The sequence below is a fragment of the Athene cunicularia genome (genome assembly GCF_003259725.1).
Source record: "Athene cunicularia isolate RWA chromosome 1 unlocalized genomic scaffold, athCun1 chr1_part1, whole genome shotgun sequence".
Taxonomy (NCBI): Eukaryota; Metazoa; Chordata; class Aves; order Strigiformes; family Strigidae; genus Athene; species Athene cunicularia.
Window position 1 is genome coordinate 112148213 of NW_020799091.1, and position 10665 is coordinate 112158877.

The 10665-nt window shown below is 43.6% G+C and overlaps 1 protein-coding gene and 1 non-coding gene across 2 annotated transcripts in view; one reads left to right on the forward strand and one right to left on the reverse strand.

The window, feature by feature from the left end:
• Positions 1-6065: 6065 nt before the first annotated feature.
• On the reverse strand, positions 6066-6137 carry TRNAM-CAU. The gene has a single exon. It is a non-coding gene; the product is annotated as a tRNA-Met (tRNA).
• Positions 6138-9407: 3270 nt separating this feature from the next.
• Positions 9408-10665, forward strand: part of MAEL (maelstrom spermatogenic transposon silencer) — a 15654-nt gene continuing 14396 nt past the window's right edge. The window contains exons 1-2 of the mRNA XM_026846773.1: positions 9408-9416; positions 10079-10147. Of these exons, the coding sequence (XP_026702574.1) occupies positions 9408-9416; positions 10079-10147 (78 nt within the window). The remainder of the gene's footprint in view (positions 9417-10078; positions 10148-10665) is intronic.

The following is a 10665-nucleotide window of genomic DNA, read 5'->3' on the forward strand; positions in this document are numbered from 1 at the left end:
AAGGCGCGTTTCGGTTGCCAGGTGCCGCTGGGGGGTTGCCGGAGCTCTTCGCAGCCGACGGGCACCCCGGCACGTTTCTCGGCAACTAGTTGAGGCGCCGAGGCCGGAGCGAGGCGCAGCCCCGGCCCGGCAACTGCCCTGGCCGGCGCTCGGCAATGTCGGCTCCCAACACCTATCCCCCCCAAATTAACCCCGCGTACACCCGGGGAAACGAACGTACGCTGTCCCCATTCCGAATTTCCCTGGGGCTTCCACTTCCAGCATGGGCACCGCGACTAATTACTGTCATTTTAGATTAAGCGGGGATGTAATTTTAGATGAGGAGGAGGTGTTCTGGCTGTTAGCAATGGACAGCTGAGTTGTGGGGTGTTAAGTTTTCATGCCAACGTGATATTGGAAGGGGACGGAAGTTTTCAGGGAGGAAGGGGACAGCTGACTAGAAATACAGCTAAAGAAGATCACTTTTAAAAAGATGGATGTTGCTCTGAAATTAAACGGCCCACAGTGGACCCGCATGTATACACATGCACCGTACTTAAAACTTCTAAACTTTCTGTGAAATCATAAAATAAGTCTGTGGAATTGTCCATAGGCCTAAAGCTGGCTAAATAGCAGCATGTTTGCTTTCATGGTTCTGCACCAGAGAGAAGCACCTTCTAACACAGCACTCACCGTTCACAGCGTCCAGCACGGCTTCCCTTTGTGTGCCATTCATCTTGGGGCATTTTCCTTTCAGGGGCGTTGCTGGTCTTTGTAGCCAAAGTTTGGATTCTGCAGATGTCAGTGATCCACTTGAGAGATGGGAGTAGTCTTCAACTTCTTCTCATCTGGAACCTGCCAAAAAACATAAACAGTTTTGATTTTCTAATGCCAAGTTGGGCCCTGGGAGGGAGCAGCGCGAGGTGTGTCCAGCTGCTGAAGGCAGGGTGCACAGGGGTGCACAGGGGTTCCTGCGGTAAAACTGTATGAGCCCTTTGCATTCTAGCAGGTTTTTGCCAATTGTCTGTAGATTCCTCATGCTTTTGCCTTTCAGGCTGGACCCCTCTACAGGCAAAATAAGCTTTTTTCAAAAGGGTGAATAAAAATAGATCAATAATTTTGCAGTGAAAAAGCAAAACAGCATGTTTGCTATGATAAAAGATGTGCTGAAACATTTTGCTTGTTTTTGAACAGTTGCAGTCCCTCTGTTTATATAGTTTAAGTGGAATTAAGCAAGGAGGCAATCCCGAGGCAGCCAGTCTGGTTTTAAGTGTTTTATTTAGAGCTATTCAATGTTATTTAAAAATACTTTTCATACCTAAGTTTATATTTATTCAACACTGCTTTTAAAAAAACCCACACATCCAGCCCAATCAGTGTCCTGATTTCCTCTGACCTGGCACATTATGAATTTAACTGTTTTGCAGTACTAGGTGAAAGCCACTATTCAGAACTAAGACCCTGTTAACACTGAATAACGTACATACACAACAGCACACAGTGCTGTCCTCCTTCAGCACACAGCGATCTGAGCCCTCCCTCCCTCCCTGCCTTTGTGCCTACTTGCAGGTGGAAGGCAGAGTAGAAACTCTCATTAGGGCCATAACTTCAGCCTCCAGAAATACATGTAGTTCCAGAAAACTCAGGTGGAGCTATAATACTCTGCATCAGCTCAGGGCCTGCCTCACCATTGTTGTGTATCTATAGGATATAATCCACAAAGGGTTGTATGAGCTGAATTAAGACTCCTAAAAGGTGAACACAAAGCTATTTTTTTCTCTCTCCCTTAACCATTTTTCCTGATAACCCTCAAAATTTCAAGAGAAATCCTGGTGCCTTGCCTTTCTGTAACTTAATTGGCCAGGAGCCCGATCCAGAGTTTCCTGAGACAATGTTGATGTTGATATTATCTCATATGTTTAACACTGGGAGCAGTACAATCCCTTATGCGTCACTATTGTTAGCTACTCCTAGCTTTTTTTTTTTTTTCATCTATTCCAGCTTTTGCAAATAAATTTGGCATACATCAGTCTTGCTAAACTTTTGACTCACAACAAAGGAAGGAAAGATTTTCAATACAAGGAAGCACCATTGTTTTGCACATAACTTTGGATTTACAGCTGCTTTGAAATCAAACTCACTGTACGGTTCTTTTTCACTTAATGTGAGCTGTCCTTTGTATATATACACGTATGATGGATGCCCGAGCCCTGAATAGATGTTCCAGATCTCTGTAGCCCTTTGATCTGAGTATTGCAACATCCGAGCTAGCTTAATAGTTAATGTTGGGATGTTGTCTTTCCTTTTAGCCAGTTCTCCGAGGCAGAAAACCACAAGCCTGCAGTTAGCACAAATTCACTTTCAAACGGTGGGTAAATTCCTATGCAATCGCTTCAAGCCACAGCCCAGCAGGGATTCTCTGTCCCCTGAAAAACAGCATACTGGTGGACTTCAACCTTCATCTCCCACAGTCACTTGACAACCTTGCTACCGATGACCAAACTCAGTATGCCTGTCTTGCATAATTTAGCCCCAGACTGAATCGGGAGAATACCATGCTACAATACTCCCATAGTATCACTATATAAGTGATACCGTGACTCTGTCTGAGGCAGTTCTCTAAGCAATGGGATCGTGAACAGTCAGTTGAACACCTGGGAAACAAAAACCTCACTTTTTACTCATGCTGTAGCAGTTGCTGGCTCTTTTCTCTTCTTGCCAACTACTTTATTCCTCCCTCCCTCCTTTCACCTTCCAGTACCACTCCTTTGTGGTCATTCCCTCTGTTGATAAGCTGAATCAGCTTTTTAACTTCCCAGCATGTGAAATGATTTACACCAGCACCTCACTCAGAGTGACCCATCTCAGCCACATCCCTGAAAACCCACTATGCCGCATGAAAATACTTCTCTTCATAAATACTTTCGCACATCTCTTCAGCCCCCTGGATTTCCCTTGTAGAAATTTCCATAGAAACAGTTATTTCAACAGCTTTCTGGGATGTCATACTAGATTCAGCCATTAGACACTGCTCTCTTGATTTAGTACAGAGACCAGCACACTACAGAAGCTATTAGGTGAAACATTATCAAATCCCTGTGTTTAGTGAGTCTATTCAGAATAACTACTAACTTTTTGTTGTTTGCTTTGTTACACTGGAATCTCTTATTAATCATTGCTAGCTTCACAGCAAGACACTGCTGAAATATATGCACTCTTGGTATATGTTGTTTTTTTCTGCCTGGCTGCATTTGATAGCACAATAATACAGAGCTTTTACTTCCCATTAACATCAGGAGTGATACGGATATATAAACTGCTTTTGTTCTTAACCATGATGTTTCTACCAACAAATGTTGGGAATATTTAATGGAGAAATGTGACTTTCTCCTTCCAATGAACCTTGAGTTCTGTAATATAAATTCAGCATCAGAAAAAATACCAAGAGAACAGCTTCCTTCTATAGTATTCACTCCTCTGTATAACTTTCCTGTACTGCTCCTCATTCTTTTTTAGACACCAAAAATCATAGCATACCTTTGCTACACTTTCAGAGGGAACCTGAGATTTTCATTTAAGTAAAACACTAAGTGCATATCAGCAGTAAGGTTTTGTGAAGTTAGATAGGTACAGGATCATAAGTGAATCACCCCAGCTCACAATCTTTTGTGTGTCCCTATATGCAAAAATACACTGACTAGGAATAAGAGAAACTCTGCTTTCCTATCTACAGATAACCAAGGAGATAAGGACTTGTTAAACCCCCCTACAGTTTTGGTTGTAGAGAAACTGTGGGCAGGACAAATACCTTCAGGGAGCTGGAGTTCACAAACTGGACCTTTGTGATTGTCTAATCCATCTTTCTTAATAAAATAGGCCACATTACTTTGCCACACTACATGCTCTTTGAACTACAGCATATCTGTTACAAAAAGAATCACAGTATACTTTGGGTTGGAAGGGACCTCACCCTGCCCCTTATTTCATCTAACTTCACTTTCTAGTACTGCCAAGCTAGAAGGAAGGGCCTTCTTAAGGCATTTCTGAATAGACATAATGACAGACTATGATCAAAGCATCCTTAACATTCCCTCTGGAAGTTCAACAGACTGTTATTTTGCTATATTCTTGGGCTAACACCAGATCTGCAGAGCGCATCCCAGGCAGAGTTGCTAAAAGCATGAAAGCAGAAGTACTACAGCATCATCACTCCTGCTTAATATTTCTTTATCCTTCCAGGGATCATCACACTGTTAGTCCTTTTAACACAACATCACATGGGGACCTCTTCTTTGGTGGATATCCCACTCTATCACCTACATTATTAACTATTCCCTCAGTGTTTTTATCATTTACAAGTTGTTGGGATTCAAGAGGACCTTCTGCGAGAGAATGGACATGTGAGCAATCCTTCGTGAGAACAAGACTGATAAGAGCCTCAGCCTGAGCAAGAATGTGGTAAGGACGTGACCCTGAATGAGGGGGGAGAAACTCGACGAGACAAACACCCCCTGGAAGGGGTTGGGACGGAAGAGGAAGTTCCCCAAGGCAGGAAGCCTGGCAAGGCTGATGTGGCTCTTTTTATCCAGTCATAAGAAGGTTTAAAGCGCGGGCTAAGTTAACTGTCAAATCTTGAGGACTTGTACTGCATGTTACTCACGTGTGCGGGAGAACATTATAAAAGGGCTTTCTTACTTGTAATAAACGGGCATTGCTTGATCACATTGGTCGTGTGCGTGCTCAGCTCTCCCGCAACAAGTATGTGATGACTGTGTTTCCTTCAAAGGTAAATATTTAATAGCATGCAGCCAAGTAATGACCTAAGATCTTACTGAAAATGTGCAATTACAATTCTTCATTTAAAATTAAATTTTGAGACATCCTAAGCTAATGTTTTACCTGGGGCCTGGATGGTCTCTGTATCATTGCGCTTCCTTGATTTAGTGTTGTGTGGTCAAGTCACACGCCTCACGTGTCTGAATGAATTACCTTTATAACCACACTTAATATCTTTTGGATGCAATTACAAACCAATGTGACAGAATCTATTTTCTGCAAACCCATGTTGACTGGCATTAATTACATTAATTTATTATTGAAACAATAATTGAAGCAATCCTGTATCAGTAATTCTATTCTTTCACCTAGGATCCCTGTCAGTCTGACAGGTCTGTAATTACCCAGGTCATCCTACTTAGAGCTAGATCCAAAACACTTTGGAAAATTTTTGGTACCTAACATTTAGAACTGCAATCTAAAAACCCCCCATTCAGCAGCAACTTGAGACTGAAAGCACACATGTACTGTCAAAGTTGACTACACACAGTTTTCCTTCTCTGCATGCCCAGATAGTTCTAACAGATGTCTAAGAAGCACCCAAGCTAAGGCTTACATACGTCTGGGTTGTCGCAGCCAGGTCCACATTTTCCGCATGAAAATATAGTCTTATCAGCTATTAAGGGTGTCCCAGTATTTGTCCAGGATACTGGAAGAAGATGATGGTTTCACTGGACTCGTGATAATAAAAATACTTGCAATTTATGGCATAGAGGGGACGCAGCTGTACCATGCAGCTGGTTGCCACATATCTTGTAACAGGTTGTGCTGGTTTTGGCTGGGGTAGAGTTAATTTTCTTCATAGTAGCTAGCACAGGGCTGTGTTTTGGATTTGTGCTGGAAACAGTGTTGATAATACAGAGATGTTTTAGTTGCTGCTGAGCAGTGCTTATAGAGTCAAAGCCTTTTCTGCCTCTCACCCCACCCCACTTGTGCTGGGGGTGCACAAGAAGTTGGGAGGGAACACAGCCAGGACAGCTGACCCCAACTGACCAAAGGGATATTCCATACCATATGACATCACACGCAGCATATAAAGCTGGGGGGAAAAGGATGAATGTGGGGATGTTCAGAGCGATGGCGTTTCTCTTTCCAAGTCACCGTTACATGTAATGGAGCCCTGCTCTCCTGGGGAATGGCTGAGCACCTGCCTGCCAACGGGAAGCAGTGAGTGAAATCCTTATTTTGCTTTACCTGTTAAACTGTCTTTATCCTAACCCACAAATTTTCAAAAGAAAACATTGCTACATTAGCAGAGGATGGTTTCGATCCATCGACCTCTGGGTTATGGGCCCAGCACGCTTCCGCTGCGCCACTCTGCTCTGCTTTTAGCACATGAAACAAAAGCCGCTGATGCCATAACGCCCAGCACAAACTACTCCTTCTGAAGCACAGACACAAGCATAGCAGCTCTTATTTGACTTCCCCCTCAAACCTGCAAGAAAGATGCTGATATCACATGTGAGGCCTGATCCAGAACATTCGCAATAGGTCTGACACTCAGCAAAACCCTGAAAAGACAGGCAAGGGGACAAGGCTTACCTTTTGTAAAAAGGTCTCCTGACTCTTAGGTGTCCAAAGTTACATCACACAGCTGAGAAGCAAGGCACCCTCCACTCCTTTTGCAGTTGTGGCAGTGTTCAAAAAGAAACACAAGATTCATTAGGTCGAAAGTAATGAGACCAAGAGAAAGCTGATGGCTAGAGCTTACTAGTTAAGTCATTTACCTAGGGAAGGGGAAGCCAGCAGGTTCTGATCCCTGAAATGTTTATACATTGCATATGAAACAATAAGAATTACTGGACTGGAAAGGCAAAGCTCCCACTTCGTATCGCTCTTCAGGGAAATTGTAGGTTTAAAACCTTGATAACCAGGCTGAGAAAGACATAAACTGCGAGATGATGTGATAAAAGCTTGCCTACCCAGCCACAAAGGAGTGCTGAGAGACAATGGCATGGGTGTTGCCCAAATAATACCCCTGCCCTGGCTCCTCTCAGGCCCTCAGCCCATCAAAGGCCCATCTCCACAAGTCCAGAGGAGCACAGGCACACAATGGCAGATGGGGACCCGAAGGAAGGACTCAGAGGCAGGGAAGACCTGCCCAGGCCCCTCCCAGGAAAGCCTCAGCCCCAGGGTGCAAGCATGAAGCCCATCGAGATGAGTCAACACCACAGCAACTTCAGGACTGAGGGGGCTCACAGCCTGCAGATATAGGACACATTATGGGATGCAAGGGAAGAGCATTTCAAGATTGCAGAAGACTTCTTATGGGATGCTTAGGGGAGGAATCAAAGGCAAAGAAAGGGAGAGATCTAGGTGATTTGGGAAGGAACAAGTGTGGGAAAATAGAGGGATAAGGGGTTAGAAAGGGACAGTTGTGTGTGAGCAGTTTGCTGGGTGATATGCCTGTCTGCCACACCCTGCACCTGCTCAGCACAGCCCATTCCTATCTTCTTATTAAATTCCTTTGTAACTCTTCTCCTGAGCAAAGAACTCTCTATTTTGGGTGTATGTGTGTGTATGGGGGTCTGAGGGCCAGCTTCTAGTCAAGCCATGGGTTGGAGAGCCCGTGTACCTGGGTGACAGTGGCTGGAGACCTGAGTCAGTGCCAAGAAATGCCATCCACTAGAGCGGAGCAGGGCTCAGAAGCCTTTATGTCAGTGGTGCCAGGGGGAGCGGGTGTACGAGTGCATCAGTGTTAGTCACAATCAAGCTGGACTAGCTCACAAGAAGGTGATGTGCCCTGAGAGCCAGGGTGGTGCATCGCTAATGGCAAAACCCCAGGGGGAGCTGGCATGTTAGACTGGGAGTACATGCTCATCCTCGATTCAGTTGGACCTTGGAGCGTGGAGATGAATCCACCTCACCTCTCTTGGGCTGACAGATCTGGCCTGATTCCTCTAACATAAACACCAAATATTTCACTTTGTGGGAAAGTGCTGTAGCGCCAGACCAGCAGGAAAAGTGGGTAGCAGCAGATATAGGCACTACCATAGTTTTTAGGATAATTTTTCCCATTCTTTCCAACAAACAACTGTAAGATACACCTTGGAAAGATTATAGCCATGAATCTTTAATGAATGAAAATATTGGTAGAAAAGTTTCAGAGAGTTTTTCTCGCTACATAGTACTAGGGTATGTAGACCCTATTTTGAGATATCTGACAAACTCCATGCAGTGATAGGAAAGCAGAGCCCCATAATTCTGAAGCTGAGTTTCCAAGCCCAGATTAAGTGTTGGCGTATCAAGTCATTTCACTGAATTAAGTGCTTAAAAAAAAAAAAAAAAAAAGGTAATATAGAAATACTGGCACAACATTTGCTTTTATCTGCTGGAATGGCCCCAGTGCTACAGAGGTTATTTGCATATCAGTATACATGGTCCAGAGAACTCCTTTGCCAGCTAAATTAAACAGCGGACAATCAAAGAGTTAAAACATGATTCCTTCAGGGGCACTGGGCTCTCCTCAGGGCGCTGGGGAAGAATACTGATGACATGGTGCTCTGAAGATGATCTGTCCCTGTTTTTTCTCTGCCCTCCACCCCAGGAAAATTCTTTCTTCTCTGCTTATGAATTTTATTTTCCAACCACACCTCTAGCCCTAGGAGAGCTATTCCTAGAGCATTGTGTTTTTCAAACTGTTGATGCACACATTATCTGAATTTCTTTAAAAGGAAGGGCTGCTAAAGGGTGGGTCCCAAAGCTGCACACATGGTGTGAAGTAAAACAAATGTGCACAGATGCACTCCTAGCAACAACTCTTATAGTAATACAACAGTAAATACTCTCCACCTAAGTTTGTATTTACAAGATACAACTTACTTCTTGCAGTTTCTCCTCAGAGATTTAGCATTAATGCATCATGAGCTAGACTGGAATATAAATTATTTTCCACAGCAGTGAAAGCTTTTGACTTTAAAAACGCTCACCTGTTCTCATTGAGTTTACATCACAATTTTATACATTTTTAACGATGTGATTGACTACTCCTATATGTTTAACAGCAAATTCAATAAGTGGTTCATAAACATAAACCAAAACATTTCACTGGATTTGAGTGAGACAGAATAGCCTCCAGAAGACTAAACTGCGCCAGCATTTTTTAGCTCTCAGAGAAAACATCCACCAGTGAGTCGCAAGAGCAATCTGATCTGACCTTACCTGCCAGCAGTTCCAGCAGTGACAAACACAATCAGCTAACACAATCACAATCGTATTTAAGCCTAAACAACAGCTACCTTCTTTGGAGTGAAATAGATTTACATTACCTAACCAGAAGATGAAAAAAGCAGCTAGACTGAGGAGGACAGGCAGAGTTTTACAGGGATTTGGAAATGCATGTAAGCGTTTTATCGCCATTTTCATCCTCATGTCTAGGTTTACAGTGAATTCAAGGGGACTCTGGGATAGAGGATTGGAAAGAATCTTCCAACTCAGGGCTACACCATTTGTTTTTATCAAGATTGTCTGGGTAACTCCACAGAAGATGGCTGCATGAGAAGCAGCGTGCTAGCTCTTGTTCTGCTGCAGTACGCAGGCTCTGCAGGAACTGCAACCAACTGAAGGACATCCCCCAAAAGACAAGAGGAGCCATGACGAATGTGGGAGACATCACATGCCTGGGACAAGCAAAACCTGGGCAGAATTTAATCAGGACCTGTGCCAACATTGCCACTTCAGTAACCCTGTCTCAGGTCAAACACAGGGTCCTCTGTTCCAGGCAACCAGATTTCACAATCCCTTCTGTAAAGCCATTAAATTGTTTTAAAGCCAGTTGTGGTTATTGCCCTGCTAATTTCCTGTTTTTACTATGGTCAGTGAAGATCATTCAGTTTTTTTAGAGAGATCAATAGAAAGCTTAAGGGGGGAAGCATCTCATTCTGCTCATCAAGATGATACAGATCAGATTATTTCCAGCCTTTACCTTATCTGAACTGTGACTCACCATGCAAACTTTCAGTGAAGGAAGTGTCAATGAGATAGATGGAAGGGGGAAAAAATGCAACAAAAAACAACGCCAAACATCAAAAAGAGTATGGACAGCAGCCTCAGTTTTGTGTAACACGAGCTCACTAATTATTTTTAATAAACAAGTTTGCCTTTCCAAGCACATGCATGCCCTCTCATCTGCATTTTTCTACCACATCGCTCAAAACCAAACCCAGGCCTCTTAACTGCAGTTAGTCTTGAGCTCTTCCCCCACTCCTTCCTGCACCGCCTGGATCCCCACCCCTGTTATCTGTCACCCCCTGTTCTCACCTAGGACCTCAGCTTTGAGCACTACTGCAAGTGTCAGAGTAGGCACATCACCGTGATCATCTCCTCTCATGGAGTACTTTTATGAGCTCTGAAGGAGAGGAACGCTGGGAGCCAAAGGGGGGTCCTGCGCAGGCACCTCTCTTTGCCAATGCCCAGCCCTACAGCAAGGTGCAGTAGGATGCCCGCTTCTGGCCTAGGTGAAGTAGCTGCAACCAAGTAACAATGATCGTTGAATATTTTCAGAAGTCTCATGTACCAGTAGATATATTTTGGATATGGAATTCCAGTTGGTCTCTTCGCTTCTTTTGTTTGTTTATAGATGTGAACACAGCTACCTGCATAAATTAATGTGGTGACTCTTTGTGAGGATTTTACTAAGTTTACTATATAACATTATTCAGATTGAGAGGATATAGAGGAGTATGACCCTTTTACTTTGAAAAATCAGTATATTGCCATTTTGTGAAGGTAGGGAGCCTTCATTTTTGACTGTCTGTAAGAACTCGGTGCAAGCTATCGCTCCTGCTGGGTATTTCTTACCCTGCAGCACCACAGAACATCTGAAAAAAAAAAAAAAAAACCCAAAAAAAA